Source organism: Mus pahari, chromosome 4 (assembly GCF_900095145.1).
Source record: "Mus pahari chromosome 4, PAHARI_EIJ_v1.1, whole genome shotgun sequence".
NCBI lineage: Eukaryota > Metazoa > Chordata > Mammalia > Rodentia > Muridae > Mus > Mus pahari.
In genome coordinates, this window is record NC_034593.1 from 88,511,253 (window position 1) to 88,532,632 (window position 21,380).

The 21,380-nt window shown below is 46.9% G+C and overlaps 1 protein-coding gene across 3 annotated transcripts in view; it reads left to right on the forward strand.

Annotated features, from left to right (window-relative positions):
* Znf697 (zinc finger protein 697) overlaps positions 1–18,005 on the forward strand; it is a 32,759-nt gene extending 14,754 nt beyond the window's left edge. The window contains exons 2-3 of one of the 3 annotated variants that reach the window (XM_021196268.2): positions 12,529–12,810; positions 14,474–18,005. In XM_021196268.2, the coding sequence (XP_021051927.1) occupies positions 12,570–12,810; positions 14,474–15,927 (1,695 nt within the window). In that variant the 5' untranslated portion in view covers positions 12,529–12,569 and the 3' untranslated portion in view covers positions 15,928–18,005. Of the gene's footprint in view, positions 1–12,528; positions 12,811–14,323; positions 14,349–14,473 lie in introns of those variants that run through there. The other 2 variants (XM_029538063.1, XM_029538064.1) reach the window with 2 other exon arrangements.
* Positions 18,006–21,380: the final 3,375 nt, after the last annotated feature.

A 21,380-nucleotide genomic window follows, 5' to 3' on the forward strand; every position in this document is an offset into this window, starting at 1 on the left:
CCAGCCTGGTCTACAAAGTGAGTTCCAGGACAGCCAGGGCTAAACAGAGAAACCCTGTCTCGAAAAACCAAAAAAAAAAAAAAAAAAAAAAAAAAAGAAAACATGGCAGACTTTCCCATTATTAACAAGTATAGTCTCTTCAGCAAAATGTCACTGTAGTCACTGGCCTTTGCCACCCAGCTTCTTTGGAGCCTCCCAGATAGGGAGAGTGACACTATTAAAGCAGAAGCAAAGAGATATGGTGAATCTGAATCTGAGGAATTGTTCATTGTAGATTAGATGACCTGGATTCTTGATCTAGATGCATCTTCTAGTTTATGGTCTCATATCTTGAAGGGTTGTGTGTCATTCTTATAAGCCCCCTCTAGGGGATGGAGAGACTGTTCAGTTAAGAGCTTTTACTTAAAAGTTCTTACAGAAGACTCAGTAGGGTTCCCATGCCCGCCAGCATTGGATGATTCAGCTGCCTGTAACTTTAGTTTTAGGAAATCCACCTCCTTTCTCTGGATTCTGTGGGCACCTGTACATGCCACACACAGACACACATATGTATATAATTAAAGAATAATACAAATAAATATTAAAGCAAGAATCCCCCTATTGACCATGTATTCCGGGATCTCATTTGCAGGTAGACGATTTTAGGGATGGGTTGGTGACTTTGGCAAGACTTTAAATCTTTTTCCTATGACAGGGATGGAGATTACCTAACAAAGCATCTATGTACTGGGCAGATTATGAGTTGATTAATGTGATTTGACTCATTATCCTATGGAGCGGCTAACAGAAGCTACAAATTTCAGGGCCAAATATGTAAATTAGGTATATCCCAGAAAGGTAGTATGTTAGAGTCTCAGGGAACAGCTTTCTTCTTCGAGGGCACCTGTCACACCACCGAGTAGGCACATTAGTGTGCTGAAAGGTCCAAATAGCTAGTATGATTAGCCAGGTACACTGGCTGCCTGGGGTGGGGGAGCAAGTATGATTGGAGCAAACGTGGGTATGGCAGGGATTTAGGCTCCTGCTGGCCACTCAGTTATGTGTTCGTGGACAATGTTTGGGCTGTTTACACTTCCTTAACCCTTTCTCTATCCCAGTTGAAGCTGCTGATATATTTGTCTGTTACCACCTGGATTTAGATTAGCTGCTATTATTTTCAACGAAATATCTTAGCAAACACTGCTAAAATTGTTTGCCCTTTTCTCCAAACTGCTGTGGCCCATTTCTGAAGAATCTTAATGATAAGATGCTTTCTGATGGTTCTTCCGTCCTTTCCAGCCTGCTTCAATGCTCCCTGAGCCTTGGGGCCCGCGGCTTGACACACTCAGCACTATAGTCTATTGTGTTCACTGCTGCCTGCTGCAGAGAGAAGTTTCTCTGGCAAAGGTTGACAGCAGCACTGACCTATGGGTAAAAGCGGGTTTTCTGTCTAACAAATACACACGCGAGTAGAGTGGAATAATGAACTAAAATGTACAACATTTTAGCATGGCTGATATATGGCCTTTCCTGTTTCATCTGCACACATCTAAGCCTCCCTTCCTTGGAATTGTGTTGAAGTAAATTCCCGACGTTATCCTCTTGTCTGCAAATATTTCATATATTGATGATAAAGGACTCTGTGAACTTATCCAAATACCAGCATCATAAAGATGAACAGTTCTTGATAGCAGATAGCTAATCAGAATTGTACAATCTCATAATTTGCTTTGGCTTTGGTTTTGGATGGCGCCTCATGCTGTAGCTCAGGCTGGCCTTCGATTTCTAATGCCTGTCTGTGTTTGCTGCCCAACCGCTTAGAACTTGCTTTTGTAGTATGCAAATTTGAGTTGGGGTTCTGTAAGTATGTATGTTGAAGTTGGTTGATTTACTGCTTGCGTTTTGACCTTTGGACTTACTTTCTTCCTTTTATTATATATTTTTTCTTGCTGCTTTTGTCATTGTTCCTTTGGTAAATCAACTGGAGATCATGTGTCTTATTTAGTTTCCTATGATCTGAGTTTTGTGTATCCTGTTATTTTTAAAGAGATAAGAGTGAGTTATGTTTTTAAAAATGTTTTCAAGTGTATGCAAGTGTTTTGTTTTGTTTTGCTTTAAATCAATTTAGTTTCGGAATTTTGAGACTTGATGAGGCAGGAACATTTAGACTTTGCATTTCCCCCTGCTTCCCCCTCACTGGGCCCTACCCTGGCTGGTTACACACAGAGGTGTCACTTACCCAGCTGAAATACTCCGAGCAGAACATGCCAGCCATTCCTTGTCAGTAACACCAGGCAGTTATTTTGGGCAGAGAAGGGAACGGCAGTTCTTCCTGTTGAATCTACATGGGAAGCTGGGTGACAGAGTGTCTGCTTCAAACTCTCTGGCCCCGCACTCCCCTCTTCTCCTTTGCTATGAAGAACATTTCTCTCAGGGCTACTCATTCCAGCAGAAACAGGATCACAGAAACCTTAATACAGACCACCACCCTCACATCAGTCCTTCCAGAACAAGGCTGTTATGAGCACGTGTTGTCAGACACACCCCTCCTGCATTCTCAGTCTCTTCTTCCTTAAGCAAGATCAGTTATAAACTGGGTCTCTTTCTGCTGTGTATACCATACTCGTGTTCAGAGAGCTTTCCCCAACTTGGAGGATGTTTGTTAATTTTGCAACAGAGCCTTGCTCTGTGAACCTGGCTAACCTCTGTAGCCCAAGCTGGCCATGTTTTCTTACTCAGCCTCTATCATGATGGGCTTCCAGGCCTGTCTGGGGAATCTTTAACATCAACCTAAGTCTTCCTCCTCGCCCTCTTTATCACATGATACAGAAACTGTATCCAAGTATGTATTGTGATTTTCCTGACAAAACCGATGATGCTTTTAGGGGAACATTTGAAGTGCAAAGGGATTATTTGAGATTGTTTTTTAGCCAGGGAGTGTGTGGTGGTTAATCTTATGTGTTAGTTTGTCTGGGCCACGAGGCAGCAAGATGCATAATCAAACATTTATGGATATTTTTCTGAGATACTTTTTAAGGGGCTGTTGAGATGCATCAGTGGGTCAAGGTGCTTGCTGCCAAATTGTGTGTGTGTGTGTGTGTGTGTGTGTGTGTGTGTGTGTGTGTGTGTGTGTGTGTGTGTGTGAGAGAGAGAGAGAGAGAGAGAGAGAGAGAGAAAGAGAGAGAGAGAGAGAACAAATACATACACTTTATAAGTTTAATTATTTAGGTTATTCTTCAAAGCTTCCACATGACATCTGCAGTCACCTGTGCCATAACACGCTGTTTGTAGTCACTCGATGAAGGCGGGCTTGGGTGTGGTTAACGTCCTAGACGGTGGCCTTTGAGTAAAGCAGACTAGCATCTCCCATGTGGGTATGCTTCCTCCTGTCAGTGAAAAGCCTACGTGGATCAAAAGTCTGACCCTCCTGAGCAAGGAGGACATTTCCATCCCATTGCTTTTGGTGTCTGCGCTTCAGGGTGGGGTTTGAAGCTGCCGGCCTCCAGAACTGCATAAGCTGACTATTATTATAAATCTCTCATAAGTTAACTCTTTCTTATAAATCTCTTTCTGAATATACATACCTCCCACTGCTTCTGCTAAATATACATACATCCCACTGGTTCTGTTGCCTTTGGAGAAACCCTGACTAATATAGCGTGGGATTTAGGAGGGCCAGAGAATGTCATAGATTAATCTCGACTCTCCTTTTGAGGGAGATGGGGTGGGAGTGTGTCTTGCTATGTCGGCTGACCTTAAAATCTCAATCCCCCTGCCTCAGCCTCCCCAGGGCAAGATCATAGGTGTGTGTTGCCACACCTGGCCCTGGCTGTCTGTTTTTAAGTGGTATTTTGTATTAAAGGAATGTAAAGGTTGTTGGAGGGACCAATCAGAAGACAGATTTAGGACCTTCCTCTTCTAATATTCTGCCTGTACGTCTCTAGCCCCAGTCAATTGCTCTCTCTCTTTCTCAGCCTTCATTTGTTCGCATAAAAGTTCAAGAGATTTTCAAGGTCCTGGAGTGTGTGAAATAGATTGAACAGAGAAGCCAGCTGCTGGGCAGGCATGAGGACAGCCTTCTGAGGATAGCCTAGAGCTTCTGTTATGAAATAAGAAATGAAGAAAACCTAAAAAAGCAGAGAGTAAAATGCAAGTCTTCAGGGGAGGAAAAATTATGGATGCTAGGTATTCTTGTACATCAGGTAGATGACTCTAATCAGTACACAGAACATGTGGATGGATGGGCATCTTCACCAGCACCTTGAACTGTTTCATCCTGAGTCAGGGTCTCCCTGGGTAGTCTTCCTGCCTCGACCCTTCAAATGCTGGAATTACGGGGTGCTTGTCCAGCTTCTCATCTGAAGGCAGAGAATCTGATTGTCATTTAGGAGCTGTCTGTGTCACACTAATTCTTATTTTGTCTACAAGGAGTGGCATAGTGGTCACATGGTGGAGGCTTGACGGGTGTGACAGGTTGCACAAGCTAAGGGGTCCTGTCTGAGATAATGGACAGGAAACACCTGGCCCCAAGGACATTGTGTGGTTTTCTGTGTCTGTCTGTCTGGTGTGTTTGTGTGTGTGTGTGTGTGTATGTGTGCTCATTCATGTACATTCGTGAGCACGTGTGTCTAGAGACTGAATTCAGGGCCTCCCACTGGCTATGTTGTCTTTGGGCTCCCCTCTCCAGGTGAAAGGGCAGTAACTACAGATCAGAAACCAGATGATTCTGGCTTCTTCTGTCTGGAGAGTGGTCAGTATTAAGTTGCAGGCTTGTTTTGCTGTTCTCTGTTTGGAACTCAGGTCCACCTTGCTCAGCAGTCTGCACTTGGGTCTCTGGCATGGAGGGGTGGGTGGTCTGTGAAAGCCAGCCAAGGTGAAGGTCCATTGGCATCTTTGGATGTGATGCATGGGAAGAGGATGACAAAGCTGCTGTTCCTTGTTCACCAGAGACATCATCTGTTCAGTAAGGTGACTGACTTATTGCCCTTTGAGCTGGGCAGTAAGGATGCAGGGCTCTGAGACCATCCCCCTCCCCCCAAGAAGCAATTTGACTTTTAACTCTTTTACTTGGTAGCTGATGATGATGGACAAATGATTAACCCTTTCGGTCCCCAGTTGGATTTCACTGCCTGTCCTGAATACAGATTTTTGGATAGCTGCCTGGAGTTGTTTTTTTACCAGTTTCTTCCAAATTGGGTGTCTTTGCTTGGACTCTTATATGCAAACTATCCCTGGGGAGAGAGTGGTGGGCTAGGGGCGTGGGAAGCAGCAGAAAGAAGCTTCTAGATTCTGCTGCAGGGTTTCTGGCTTACTGTTGAGGAGGTAAGGAAGGGCCCCCCCCCCCCAGATGAGTAGGAGACAGGAAGGGCGCTCCAGTCTGGAGGCTGCTGAATGGAGCCGCTCTTGGCCTCCTGCCCAGAGAGCACTTCCTTTCCCTGACAAGATGTCTCTGCTGGTCTGGCCACCTGCCACCTGGCAGTGGCCTTAGCACATGACTCCTGTCCACCCAAGGTCTGAAGGAGTGGGCAGGAGGTTCCAGGTTTAGCCTGCCTCTTTGAGTCACAAGGCTTTCTTGCTAGCTGCCCCCACTTGCAGTGATACAGGTGAGTCTTTACCTAGGGGATGGGCCACATGCTCAGAGTCTGGTTTTTGTTTTGCTTGCCTCCCCCCCCCCCCAATACAGGGCTTCTTGGTGTAACCCTGGCTGTCCTGGGACTCTGGCCTCAAACTCAGAAATCCACTTGCCTCTGCCTCCTGAGTGCTGGGACTAAAGGAGTGTGCCACCACTGCCTTGTGGGATTCTTAACACATATAACGAGTAACCCACTTTCCTAATAGTTGTAGGATCTATGGGAGGGACTGGACCAACAGTGCGGTAAGTTGCATAGGTCCAATCAAATGGGACACTGCCTCCCAGCCTGGGGCTATGGAGCTGGTCTCTGATCCCCACAGGGGTGGGCGGGGGGAACTGTCCCATAGCAGCAGGGCAGTGTGTGTGTGTGTGGGGAGGGTCCTGGATGCCACTGGAGGGTGGGAGTTGCTAGTGCTGGTGTTATTTCTGGCCTTAATTTCTCTCTGTAAAATCCAGGGAGGGGGAGGTTGGTATGGGCTTGAGTGACCATCCTAGGAAGTTAGATCTGCTCTATGAAGGGGCGGGACCCCAATCAAAGGAATAGTTTGCAGGTGGCTCTAGAGGGGGCTGAATATGTCAGTAGACCCAGGTCAAAGTCTGATTTCCAGCTCTCCTGGCTTCCTCTCCCCTCTGCTCCAGTCTTCTCCTCCTCTTCCTTTTCATAGAGATACTTTGTGGGTAGGAGCGCACCTCAGTTGACTGAGTGAACTGTCAAGGCTTGCGAAGCATACCTGATCTCCTGGGTTTGGGTCTCAGTGCTGCATAAGCTCGGCAGGTAGTACCTGTACTCTCAGGACCAGAAACTCGGCATTGTTTTTGACTATGTAGGGAGCTCGAGGCCAGCCTTGGACACAGACCATGTTGTTAACATAGAACAACAACCCCCCACCCTCCCAAAAGCTACTAGATTACGGTTCCCCGACTCTGTAGCAGTATCTTCCGGATGCACTGACTGGGCGTTTCAGACATCCTTTAGCTGCGTGAGGCTCTTGAGCATTCTCCTGGTTATTTTAAGGATATTACCATTTTAAAAAGCTGGGATCATAGAAGAGGAACAAGGGATATGAAAAATATATAAATTTTAGAAACTTGGATTTAAATAGAGTTAGAGAGGTGTCCAGTTCTGTCTTTAAGAGAAAGGCTATATGAAGGTGGTGGTGGGTTGACAAGATAGAGCTTGTAAAACTGACTTAGTGCCTCTATTAATCAACTGAGTCCTGAGTTGTCAAGGACTCAGACACATTCAAACTCCTTTTAAAAGTTATTTATTTTTATTGCATGTATGTTTGTGGTAGATCCTCTAGAAATGGAGTTACAGACACCTGTGAGCTGCCACATGGATGCTGGGAATTGAACCCGGGTCCTCTGGAGAGGAGCCAGTGCTCATAACTGCTAAGCCATCTCTCCACCTGCCCTCCACCTGCCCTCCACCTGCCCTCCACCTGCCCTCCACCTGCCCTCCACCTGCCCTCCACCTGCCCTNCTCCACCTGCCCTCCACCTGCCCTCCACCTGCCCTCCACCTGCCCTCCACCTGCCCTCCACCTGCCCTCCACCTGCCCTTCACCTGCCCTCCACCTGCCCTCCACCTGCCCTCTACTTCCCACATTTAAACTCTTAGAAGCAGGGATTGGACACACAGCACAGTGGTGCTGCTGGCTGCACCTGGGACTGTGTCTCATCAGCACTTGCTGCTCCTTTGCCTCTGTGAGCCCGGAGAACTAGATGTGGAGTTAATTCTCGCTGCTGGACAACTCCTTTTTCCTTTATTAACTTCCTCTCAGTTTTTACTGGGGGAGCAGGCTCCTTTAGTGACAGTGTGAATCAGGCGTGCTAAGCCACACACCCACTCCTCTGTTTAGCTTTAGGCCCAAGTTCTGTGCTTAAGATGGATATTTTAGCAACTACCAACTGTTCACCCTATATCCAGCTCCTTTCAGCAACCACCCACAACTTGATTCTTGTCTTCACATGCTGAGTTGTTTATTAACAGCAGTAAGGCCAAGGGAAGTTCTGCCTGAAGCTGGAAAAATAATGTATTTCCAGGGAGTGTAGCTGTGGACAGTGACTTTAGTTTACTGTGCAATTGTTTAAGTCAAATACCTAGAACTTCTTAATAAAGTAATTATAAATTCTATTTACGCTGTATCTAATGTGTCATCAGCTTTAACAAATGGTAATTTATCAGGCTCTTAGAATGACTCTGCAAGTAGGAGGGAGCATCCTTGTTTTTATGGGCACAGAATTAGAGCTCCTCCAAGTCATGTGACTCACATAAAGTCAGGTAGCTGGTTAAGAGCAGACAGTTCAAGCATGGGTCAGTCTGATTACAAAGTGCCCGATCTCCTGGGTTTGGGTCTCAGTGCTGCATAAGTTCGGCAGATAGTACCTGTACTCTCAGGACCAGAAACTCGGCATTACTACTCATTATCCTACTGCCTACTCATTATCCAATCCTTGCTGAGCACTCCCCCGCCCCCCCAAGAAAAATGTTGCTAGTTTTTGAGAATGAGTAGAAAGGAGTTGGAACAAAGTGGCTGAGTGTCTGCTGGTGCCCAGGGGACACTCCAGTTACCCCGCACTGAGTAGATAGCACTTCTGAAAGTTAAGACCTCGGGAGCGACAGAACCCCAGCTGCTCGGCTTGTGGGTTTGTTGCTTCTAGAATAGTCACAGGTTTTTCATTAGCATATTTGATCCTACTGAAAATAAGGGCAACTTTTTTCCTGGGTTAAAAAAAATACATGTTCACTGTAGGAAATGCAAATGCATACAAAATTGGCGACGATCTCCCGAAGTACCAGCATTTGTTTGAGAAGGTGGGCTGTTTGGGAGCATCTGCTTTGTAGTTCACCTTGGTATAATCACTTCTGTACTTGTTTCTGGTCTGTGAAGTTGGACATGGCCTATATCCTTGGGTTTTGGTAAGATAAGCATTAATAACCTGAACCCTCCAAGAAGTGATTGAGAGATGACCGAGAGATGGTTAATATTTGAATGATGAGCTCCTGACCTTTCTTTCTGAGCCTGGGTATACGTGTGTTAGCCTACATACTACTGTGTCTGCATTAATGAAAATAAGGTATTTTAAAAACCAGCTGTAGCTTTTTATTAAGTAACGTATCTTGAAAAATCTGTCCTTACCTCTAAATAGCTTCTGTCATTGCCTGATAGCTGCTTACAATCCAGGATGGATGGTGTGAGTAGAAGTGAGTCTGTATCATTGGAGCGCTCTCTCTCTCTCTCTCTCTCTCTCTCTCTCTCTGTGTGTGTGTGTGTGTGTGTTTTTGGGGGGAGGGGGCAGCAGGTATAGACTTCAAGTCTCCTGTGAACATAAGGCATTTTAAAACAAATCTGCTAATATTGTCGATTTGGGTGATAGGGGCTCTTCTCCTTTCCAGAGCCTTCTACCCTCCCTCCCCTTGTGGTGAGGATGAAGGGTTCCTTTTGGAGCTCAGAGCCTGCTTTGATCAGTGTGGCTGGCAGTCCTGTGACTTCAGATGCCAGCCTCAGTAAGGGAGCTCAGACCCTAGCTCTCTTTGAAGTTAGAGAGACAGAGCTGCTGCATTTGATCTGATCTCTGGGTGCACAGGAATTCGCCAACCAGAGCATCCTTTGCTTCTTGCTCTCCAAGAAGCTGTCATTTAAAGGTCTCAGCAGTAAAGCAGTGCTCCTTTCCAATCAGGTTGGACCACCATGCTCCACCCTTCAGGGAGGCGGGTTGCAGTCAGTAGACTTGCCGTTTAGTTTTGGGATACACCCTTTTTCCCTTGCTGCAGTCAGCCAGTCAGAAACTTCTCTTAACCCTTCCCCCCTCCCCCCAGCAAACCAATAAGCCACATTTGCAAACCTCTTCTTGCATGAGCCCCATCCTCCACCACCACCTTCAGCTGTACTGCATGTGCAGATCCAAGGGATGTGCCTGACTGTTGAGTCTAACCTCCAGAAGGCAAAAGAGTGGAGTACAGTGTGACTGGGGACAGAAGTCTCACGTGGAATTTACCCCTGAGAAGGTTCACCACTATAATAATATCCCTTTCTTCCTTTGAGATGTGGCAGCGTAGTTGGTCCACCTTCCAAAGGAACCCACCTGCCCTGTGTGATGCTGTTGACTAAGCCCAGACACAACAGCTTCCTTAGGACATTTAAGGGAAGGGCTCAGTCTTTGCACTCTAAGAAGGGAGTTTGTCATCACCATGGAGAAAGATCTGAGACACTGTTGGGGCTGTGTGTCTGTCCAGATGAGCCGGTTTATCTTGGAGAGGTGGGCGGAGAGGGACAGTGCACCCATTTCACAGCTGCAAAGCTCAGAGCACCAAGACTCTGATGTTTTCCAAAGTGCCTTTCAGTTTCCTTCTGATGCCCTCCCTGTGAGAGGTTAAGTAGCACTACCCTCTTTCCACTGAGGAGACTGAACCTATGAGAGGGGCTGGTTGACTTCCACTGGGCCTGCCCCACCCAGGGGAGGGATCTCCTCTAAGCATAACTCCTGCTTTTCATGACAAGGAAGACCTGGGTGGGGGAGGGAAAGCTCCTTGCCAAGGATGGGATATCCTTGCTCACCAGACTTTTCTTTGCTCTTTATATTTTAGTCCTTTCTGTTTTTGAGACAGGGTCTCTCCTGTAGCGCTGCTGCTCTCTGACACACTATTTGAGATTCTGATCCTCCTGCCCCCACCTCCTGAGTGCTGGGATCACAATTACATGTGAGCACATCTGGTTCTGTATGGTGCCTGGGACTCAACTCGGGGTTTCCACACCAGGCAAGTAACCTATGAAGATGTATCTGCGCTGCATCTCCAGCCACTACTGCCCCCACCCCTTCTTCCCATGCAAGCAACGTCTACAGCCTTATTCGTGCAGTCCTCTCTGGGGATTGCTTAGACAGCAGTATCCTTCAAACCACAGACTAAGATCCTTGACCTGGATGTGCTTTCCTTCCTTGAGCTAAGCTGCAAGCATGACGGATGGCAGAAACTAATTATTTTTGGCTCATTTTCCCAGTATTGACACGGCATGCTTTGCACTTGAGATGCAAACTGGACATCCACAGAGGGCTTCAGAATCTGATGCTGTTGGGTGGCTTCTTTCCTCCTCCTCCTCCTCCTCCTCCTCCTCTTCCTCCTCCTCCTCCTCTTCCTCCTCCTCCTCTTCCTTCTCCTTTTCCTCCTCCTTCTTCTTCTCTTTTTAATTTGAAGGAGGATTACCAGCAGTCCCCGATGCATGTTCCTGTTCACATTCATCTATAACTGACATACCACACTGAATGCAGTTCAGACTGTGAATGTGGCTTGTAGCTGCCACAGTTTCGATCATCTTGGCTTTCTTCTTCTAAAGATACAGCAGAGCCTTGCCACAAAGCCAGGCTGAGTGTGCCTTGGTAGACAGTAGTCCTAGATAAGAAGTTGCCATATTGATGTTTGTTATTCTTGTGTACTTTCCCTCTGGCCCCATAAAGGGCCTCCCCTAATTAGCTAAATACTTGTAAGAATGTTTCAGGCTTATGGAGGGCAGGCTTCCCAAAATGGAGGAAGCAAAGGACAGCAAAAGTGGCTTCCTGTTTACACTAGAAGTTTCATGGACTAGAGAGAATTGTTATTAGGACTTGTATTAGTCAGGGTTCTCTAGAGTCACAGAACTTATGGGTCATCTTTATATAGTAAGGGAATCTGTTGATTACTTAGAATCTGTAGTTCAACTCCCAACAATGGTCAGCAGCAGCTGTGAATGGAAGTCCAAGGATCTAGCAGTTGCTCAGACCCAAGGCAAGCAGGTGGAGAAGAGACAGCGTCAATCTTCCTTCTTCCAATGTCCTTGTGTAGGCTCCAGCAGAAGGTGTGGCCCAGATTAAAGGTGTGTGCCACCACGCCTTTAATCTCAGATGACCTTGAACTCAGAGATCTCCCTGTCTTAATCTTCTGGAATTCATAGCCACTATGCTTCAAGATCTCCATGCCAAAATCCAGGTCAGAAACTTGTATCTTCCAGCCTCCAGATTAGGTGAGCCTTCCAATTCTAGATTTTAGTTCATTCCAGATATAGTCAAGTAGACAACCAGAAATAGCCACTACAGGGCTTTTCTTCTTTCTTTTTCAGCCTTAAGGTTTTTTTTTTTTTTTCTATTGAAGTGTTTTCTTTTCTTTTCTGGGGACAGTATTTAGGGGTATCCAGGGTGGTTTAGGGTTTAACATGCCAGCCTTTTCAACTCCCAAGCTACTGGCAAGAGAATTGCTGACGTTTTTATATCGAGAAGGTTGAAAACATCAAACCCACATTCAGTGTGTGGCCAGAGGGACATGGCCTGTGGTGGTTCCATGTGTGCTAAATGTGTACGAAATGTGTCAGTGGCAAGCACAGAGTCAGGAAGCTAAATAAACATGAATTCTTTAATCAGTTTAAAGAAAAATGTCAGTCCTAGAATCTCAGACACTCAGGGGACTGATTCAGAAGACAGAAAGTTCAAGATCTATCTGGGCTACAGAATGAATTTAAGGCCATCTTGGGTAACTTAGAAGGTCTTGTTCCAAAATGATAACTAAGCAGCTGGAGATATAACTCAGTAGTAGAGTGCTTCTGGTCCTAGGTTCTAGCCCCCTGTACTACGGATTAAAGTGAAAGTGAAACAAACAAACAGAAGCAATGTTTACATCCACGTTAAGTCATAAATGTACACCCAGACATTACTTCATAGACTGAACTGAGTGCTGGCATGTGGTCTCAGCGTGTAGCCATTGTTCCTCCCCTACCCAGATGTTTTACTTCACACAGTTGTTTATCTAGGGTGTGCATGTGATAGTGAGTTGACTCGTTGTTGGCATATGCAACGTGTTTTATTGGATGGATAAATCAAGACCACATGGAGTAAAAGCTTGAGTCGAGGCTGACAGAGACTTTCCTTCTCTGTGTCTTGTCCGAGCAGGGACCCTTGCTCACCTACCTCCTTTGCCCTTCTCTTGCTGGATGGAACAGGAAGATAATCAGGGTGTGTGTGAACACCAGACTTCTGAAGACACAGGCATGGATTCTGACTTGGAGAACTCTGAGGACCGAGAAGGGGACCCGGAAGAAAGAGGAATGGGCTCTAATCCACGGGACACAGAAGACAGAGGCCACGTGGAGCAGGAAGTGGACTCCAACCCACAGGATGATGATCTAAGAGGGGACTCACGAGAAAGGGACATAGCGTCCACTGTCTGTTCAGGTGAGAAGAATGAGTATCCTCTGAGGTGGCAGAACTTACATTTACACTGGATTCCATTGACATACAACCAGGGCCAGTGTCCTGGGGACCTAGGGGTGGGCTCTCTGGAAGCTGGTGGCGTGAGTATTCATTCCTTTATGCCATCTGCCACTGAGGCCACGCTGCTAAGTATGAGTAAAGGCCACTCATGGGTGCTGCTCCTCGCTACAGATGATCACTCATGACAACACTACAGTGGGATTGCAGGCAATACTGGGGCCTATCTCACAGATGCTGCGGGAGTAACATGATGTGTTGGATTTAAACAGTGACTTCCGACCCCAGAGAGATGGCTCAGTGGTTAAAGAGTGCTTACTACTCTTGCAGAAGACCTGAGTTCGGTTCTAAGCACCCATATCATTCTGCTCACAACTACCTGGAATCAGTTCCAGGGCATCCACTGTCCTCAACTCTGCAGGTACCTGCATGTACCTGGCACACACAAACTCACATTCATACATAATAGATGAATTTATATATGTATACACACATATTTTAAGGAGTGACATAGCACAGTGCTGGGTGAATAACATTGATATTTCTAGTTAAATCATCATTTCCTTCTCTAGAAGCGAATTTGGTGGTTAAGTGACCTACCTGTGTTCATGAGGCTGATTACCCAAGTGTCCAAGTTCCTGGTTACCACCCTTGCTATTTATGACCTGAAAGCAAATTCTGGGTCTCTAGCTACTTCTCCTACCCTTGTGCCCCACTGAACAAAAGATGGAGAAAAGAAGAGAAGGTCTGTTTTATAGGTTCTGGGTATCAAAATTAAATTATAATGCATGCACATCAGTGTAGCCCAGTGGTTCTCAACCTGTGGGTCCCGACCCCTGTGGGGTTGTCTAATGACCCTTTCACAGGGGTTGGCCTGAGACCCTTGGGAAACACAGATATTTACATTACAATTCATAACAGTAGCATAATTACAGTTATGAAGTAGCAAGGGAAATAATTTTAGGGTTGGAGGTCACTACAACATGAGAAATTATATATTAAAGGGTCGCAGCATCAGGAAGGTTGAGAACCAGTGATTTGGAGATGAGCTCTTCTGATTTTTTTTTAAGACTTGACTGCTTTTTGAGCACAAACTTTGTAGATGACAACACAGTGTTGCAATGTCATAGGTTGGACGTGCTCTCAAGTTGTTCCCAGACTGACCAAATGTTTTTTGTTGTTTTGTTTTAGAATCTGTCTGGGACCTGATGAGTCCTACTGGTCTCATACTTTCTGTGACACTAACATGACTTGTGTTTTGAGGCTCTAGCTTTAGAAAGTATGGTTGAGAATCCTCCCCTCCCCCGCCGCCTCTTTTTTCTTCTGGAGACATATTCCCATCTGGTACAAACCTAGCCATTCACAGGCTTCAGGCGATTCAGCAGAGCAGAAACTGGGTGTCTGGTAGGCGGGGTCTGCCAGAAGAGTTGGCAGTGGGGCAGAGTGCACTGTCCTTTAGTCTTAGCAGGAGGAAACTGGTAAGGAAGAGGCCAGAGTAAAAGGTAGGGGTAAGGAGGCTGGGGGAGGGGCATCACTCCTTTGGCTCACCCTCCTGGTAGGACTGTTCCATTAACATTACCTTTGCACATCAGGTCTACTGAGCCCATTGCCAACTTCTCTGTTGCAGGGGGGCTGCTGAGCGAGGAAGAAAGGGCTATCCTCCACGAGGAAGAGGATGACCAGCCTGGTGTGGCTGACATGGCTCTGTTCCCAGGACTGTCAGAATCTGACAGCATATCCCGGAGTCCGCGGGGAGAGGAAGATGAAGAGGAGGAGGAAGACGAAGAAGAGGAAAGCGCTGGGGAGAACCGCTTGATAGAGGAGGAAGAGCCCTTGCCTACTCCGGTGCTTCCCTGGAGGCGTCACCTCTCCCTGGGCGGTCGACACCGGGGTGACAAGCCTGCTCACCGCCGCTTCCACCGGCTCCATCACCCCATGGCCGTGGACCTCGGGGAACTAGACAGCCTGATGGCCAGCATCATGGACGCACCCACCATCTGCCCAGACTGCGGGGAGAGCTTTAGCCCGGGCGCCGCATTCCTGCAGCACCAACGCATCCACCGCCTGGCGGAGGCCGCCGCGGTGGCCAGCCTGGAGCCCTTCGGTTTGGCCGGCGAGTGCGGAGGAGTGGTGGGGATGATGGGCATGGGCGTGGCCGGCGGCTTCGGGGCGGGGCCCACGCTGGCCCGGCCCCCTCGCGAAAAGCCCTTCCGCTGCGGGGAGTGCGGCAAAGGCTTCAGCCGCAACACCTACCTGACCAACCACCTACGGCTGCACACGGGCGAGCGGCCCAACCTGTGCGCCGACTGCGGCAAGAGCTTCAGCTGGCGCGCCGACCTGCTCAAGCACCGGCGCCTGCACACGGGCGAGAAGCCCTACCCGTGCCCGGAGTGCGGCGAAGCCTTCAGCCTCAGCTCGCACTTGCTCAGCCACCGGCGCGCGCACGCGGCGGCGGGCGGCGGCGCAAGCTCGGCGGGCTCGGCGGCGGCGCTGCGGCCCTTCGCCTGCGGGGAGTGCGGCAAGGGTTTCGTGCGCCGCTCGCATCTGGCCAACCACCAGCGTATCCACACCGGCGAGAAGCCGCACGGCTGCGGCGAGTGCGGCAAGCGCTTCAGTTGGCGCTCGGACCTGGTGAAGCACCAGCGCGTGCACACGGGCGAGAAGCCCTACATGTGCTCCGAGTGCGGCGAGACCTTCAGCGTGAGCTCGCACCTCTTCACGCACAAGCGCACGCACTCGGGCGAGCGACCCTACGTGTGCCGGGAGTGTGGCAAGGGCTTCGGCCGCAACTCGCACCTCATCAACCACCTGCGCGTGCACACCGGCGAGAAGCCCTTCGGCTGCGGCCAGTGCGAGAAGCGCTTCAGCGACTTCTCCACGCTCACGCAGCACCAGCGCACGCACACCGGCGAGAAGCCCTACACATGCCTCGAGTGCGGCAAGAGCTTCATCCAGAGCTCCCACCTCATCCGCCATCGGCGCATCCACACCGGCAACAAGCCTCACAAGTGCGCGGGCTGTGGCAAGGGCTTCCGCTACAAGACGCACCTTGCACAGCACCAGAAGTTGCACTTGTGTTAGGGCAGGCATCCGAATGAGGCGGCGGTGGGAGTCTTCTGGCTACTGATCTGTAGATGTTGGGGAAGGAGCAGGAGGGACAGTCTGGGGGAGCCTTTTGGTGTTTGCCACCCCCCCCCCCAGGAGATGGTTAATAAGAGTTGTTACTTCCAGGTGCCTACCTCCACCTTCGAAGTAACTCTTAGAAGATGTGCTTGACTTGATAGCTTACTTAAATACACACTGCGAAGAGTGAAAAGCTTGGAATAGCAGAGTTGGGAGGACCCCCGAGGAAAGGCATTTGGGTCTGTGTAGAGAGGCTTGGACTGTGTGAGAACTGAGATAGGTGATTTGTTTAGAGTAACAGGCGTACAACAAAAAGCGGGTAGAAATAAGAAGGTCACACTCCCGGGGCATGGTAAGCCTGAGTTTGCCCTAATACCTCTCTTATCAGCTCCAGTATGACCCTTCTCATCCCTATAGAAGAGGTTGCTAAGTATCCACTTCCCTTTCTATGAGCCCCAGCTGCTATTTTGAGACATCCAGGGGAAATCAAGCAGAAAAACTGCAGTTATGTCAAAGGGCAAACTCTGAGTTTAGAAATTCACATACATTGGTTCTCTGATCTCTTAGGAAATCCTGCACCCGTTTCTTCGCTAGTTCCTGAAACTGCTCAAGCTTCATATAGGGTCAGGGGTGCCTAGGGGTGGCCCCAACCGCTATGTAAGTCCAGGTCTCAGCTCTCGGTGGAGAGTAAGTTTCAGGAAAACCTTATACTGTCAGCAGCTGCCTCAGAAACTGTTCACAAAAGTCACCTAGCTAGCTCAGATTTGCTGGGTGTGTGTAGATTTGTGTAGAACAGGAAAGCCAAGTTCACAGGATGGGATGCCTTCATTGGCATGTGTGTGCCCTGACCCCAAGAACCCCCAAATTACTCACAAATTAATGAGAGATGTGATCCAAACAGGATTTTCGTCCCCACCCGTCCCCTCCCCCCACCTCTGACCCTCATATATAAGAGGCACATATGTCCACGTGGAGGTCACAGTCAGGGAGAGTTGGAAATGCAAAATTGCCAAATAGCACAAACAGTGAATGTTTTCCAGTTATACGAGATGCCAAAATAGCACTTTTGTATTTAACAGAGTGGTTTATGCTTTTTAATGACTGGTAGTGTTTCTCCCATGCCTGTGAGATACATCAGCATTGCAAACTGTGATTGGGGAAAGGCTGGGGTAGGAGTGTGGTAAGCCTTTCAGAGAAAGGCCCAGGACCATGAATGGTGGAGCCTGACCTTTTGTGTTCTCAAGCTCAGTTGCTAGGATGACTTACGTGCTCTGATTTATATAATAAAGCAAGAAGACTGAGCATTCTTACACTTGATGGAAAAATTAAAAGCCTAGAAGGACCAAAGATGTCCTTACTGACAAAGCTGGCCTTTGTCACCTGATTCCAGTGTTCTCACTGTCTTCTGTTTCTAGTAGGGAGCTGTAGTCAAATGCCGTGTATAGATTTGGTTACCTACCCTTAAATTCCCTCCCCTAGATTAGACTTTAGAAGTCAGTGTTGTGGAAGGCAGTAAAATTTTCTTCACTAACACTTATTACCCTAGATTATTCATGGGAATCTCGAACCGTTGGACACAGTTGAAGGTGGGGTGGGGAAACTTTACAATTGTTTTTACAGTTTTAGCCAAGTTTCTGTGAATGCTAGAGATTTATACTTGATTATTTGTATTTTCATAATGAGCTTCTTTGGGGACTCTAAGGAAGCATTTTTGTTTTTTTATTTTTTATTTTTCATTGTAGGAACACTAAAAAAGAAATCTGGGGAACACCTGGGCTTTTCTATATCACCTGCTGATCTTGTCCACTTAATCTGTTTACTGTTGTTCACAGATGAAAATAGATAGGCGAGGGTTAGTTTTGAAAAACACTAATTCTCTTCAGTTTTCTTTAGTGAAGACTTACATATGCAAACTCTGTGCCCCCTATTTATTCTGACTCATGTTGTCTAGATGCCCAGTGTATGAGACCCTCTTAAAACAATGCAGCCAATTTGTAGGCAGTCTTCATTCATATTCTCTCTCTCTCTCTCTCTCTCTCTCTCTCTCTCTCTCTCTCTCTCTCTCTCTCTCTCTCTCTCTCTCTCTCTCTCTCTCCCTCCCTCCCTCCCTCCCTCCCTCCCTCCTTTTCTCTCTCCTTTTCTCTCTCCCTTTCTCTCTCCAAGGTTTCTTTCCATAGCCCTGGCTGGCCTTGAACTCATAGAACTCCACCTGCCACTGCCTCTGCACCAGAGTGCTGGGATTACAGGCGACCCCAACCACAACCAGCTCATTTTTTTCCTTTTTTTTTTTTTTTAAATGCACATCTACCTCTTCCCTGTTTTAAGTTCTCTCAAGTGTGTGCCAATGAAATCTAATCCAACTTTTGATTCTTCATATATTTTTTAACCACTTTATGGGATTTTTGTTTTGTTTTGGCCTTTTGCTGCCATTATTACACACAGGATAGCCATTATCAAATGTTTTACAGAACAGCAGCTTTAGAGAGTGGGTTTGGTGGGTTGTGGATAGCCAAGATGGCATGAAGTAATGGCAGTAGAAACCCGAGGACTTCTCTCTCTTGTTCTATCGCCATGGATAAGAGAATCAGCTACTGTGTTATTCCTTATCTGAGCCAAACCCCTTAGCAGAAGAAACTCTGCAGCCACCACCGCGTGCTCGGATGGTGCATTTAAAATGTGATTCTGTTCTCTTCTTCAGGGAACATGCCTGCATTGCATGAAATTCCATGTGCCCGGGCGGTTAATTCTTGTCTTCCATCTGAGAAGAATAGTGTTTCTTCAGGATACTCTGTAACTGTGGTTCATGCTTGAAATGTTAAAGATTCCGTGATCCAACTTATTACTGAGTTTGAGGCATTTGTACTGTTTGTTTCCTGGGGAATTGTGGTCAAAAGCCAGCTTCTTTTGCTGTCTTTAATAAGCAAAACTTGAAGTTTATGAGCTTAACTGACTTAGTTGTGAGGCAGAAGGAGAAGGTGAACACTTAATCCTTTGAGCCACATGGTCTCTTTTACAGTCTAGAGACTGTACATATATGTGAAAAAGAATATATATATACATATATATATGTATATATATGTATATATATACATATATATATATCAATGTTCATAGACAATCTGAACTATGTTTCTGATGTTTGTGCACACTTTCCATTTTAGTGCTATTTTACTTATGTTTGTTAAAGTAGTAAGTAATTTAATGACCCCAAGAGTACCAGATTCTGTGAGTGTGGTTGTATATGTGAGAACTGCCCTGTTTTCAGGTTGTTTTATTTAAAGGTGGTTCCTTGGACAGCATCCTGGTGTTCAGTAACCAATATGAGCTATTTGTCATTATGAGCTATTTGTCATTAAATCCCTACCAGCCTTTTATCATATCATCCTTCTTTATTATGTGTCATACACTTGACTCTCTGTAAGTGAACTTTTACTGGAATGCATTTTCTTTTCTTTCTTTCTTTCTTTTTCTTTTTTCTTTTTTCTTTTTTTGAGACAGGGTTTCTCTGTATAGCCCTGGCTGTCCTGGAACTCACTTTGTAGACCAGGCTGGCCTCGAACTCAGAAATCTGCCTGCCTTTGCCTCCCAAGTGCTAGGATTAAAGGCGCGTGCCACCATTGCCCGGCGTTGGAATGCATTTTCACCTACACTATCCCCACAAAATGACTGTGGAGACGTTCATGCACAGCTGAATAATTGTGACTGAAATCACAAGGACCATAATCCTAAAATATTTCCTATCACACTTTTAAAAGCACAGTCTAGAGGGGGTGTAGTGGGCATGGTCCAAGAGGCTGCTAAAGGATGAATGCTGATGTGAGACCAGCCTGGTCTAAGTAGTAAGACACTGATTCAAAACCATTGATTCTCTTAATCTGTATATGTATGTATGCACACATGCATGTCCTAGCTTGCTTTCTGTGGTTGTGATAAATCATCATGACCAGGTCAAACAGAACTTGCGGAGGAAAGGGTTTACATGACTTCCTTGTTTAAATCACAGCTCTTCATGAAAGGAAACCAAGGTAAGAGCCTAGAGGTGGGAACTGAAGCAGAGCTGGCCATGGAGGAATGTTGCTTACTGGCTTGCTCCCTAGGGCTTGCTCTGAGTGTCTTTATGGCTCAGGACCACCTGCCCTAGGATGGTACCAACCATTGTGAGCTGGTCTCTTACCCATCAGTCATTAATCAAAACACCTCCTCACACACTTGCCCCCTGGCCGAGGTTGTACACACATTTTCTCAAAGTTCCCTCTTCCCAGGTGACTCTACCTTGTGTAGAAAAACAACAACCAGAAACTAACCAGCACACTTGATCTCTTGTCCTTGATTCACAGATACATTTAAAACAGCATTCTCCTTTTTTTTTTTGTCTCCAAGAGTGTGTTAATGTCACAATATAAAACAGTATAATTTTAAAGACTTTAAGAAATTAAAACGTTTTGAAAATGTCCAGCTCCTTAAAATCTCCAAAGCCTCTCAACTGTGGGCTTCTGAAACAACAACAACAACAACAACAACAACAAGGTACACTCTTTTTCCAAGCTGAAAGGTGAAGGGCATGTTTTCAATTTTCCATTATAAAGTTGTTTTCCCTCCTCCCCCACCTTTCCCTGCTCCTCCCCTCACCTCTCTCCTTCCCTCTCATCCCTTCCCTTCCTCCTTGTATGCCATCGTTGTCAAGCATTGGTGGCATACATATGATTTGGGACACACACACACAAACACACACCTTGCATGTATGCTGACTTTACCCCCAGCACAGGGCTATGCAGAGGAGGAATAGAATATAAGAATCAACACAGGCAATGTAGTTAGATATGCACAAGAGAGAGGGCAGTGAGAAGAGATCTTCTAGCAGGTGGGGGGAATGAGAGGATGGACTGATAGGCCAGCTGGCACCTTTAAGCAGAAGGGATGCTGTGTCCAGCCTTGCCCAGTGTGTGTAGGAAGCTTCAAGTTTCAATGTATTGATGAACCATCCAACGGAGTGATCTAGGGATGGGATAAGGATGCTATGAATGCCTATCCAGGCAGTAAGGCCTCGGTGGGGCTGGAGCAAGGAAGGTTGATGACTGAAGCAAAGCTAGGCTGCCAGAGGGGAGGGATAGCACACGGGATTTGGACTTCCAGGGGATGGGACTGAATGCTTGGTTTACAGCTTCATTTCTGTTGCTGTGACAAATGCCCTGACCNGACACAGCATCAGGAGAAAAGAGTTTATTTGTCCTATGAACAATCTCAGGTTACAGTCCATCATTCTGGGGAAATCAAGGCAGGGACTTAAGAGGNTNGTCACACCACATACAGAGTCAAGAGCCAAGAGGAACAAACATACCCATGAGGCCTGCTTGCTACTTCTGTTCCCTAGAGCTTTCTTCTGTCTCATGTCTTTCCCACCTTGATTAAGA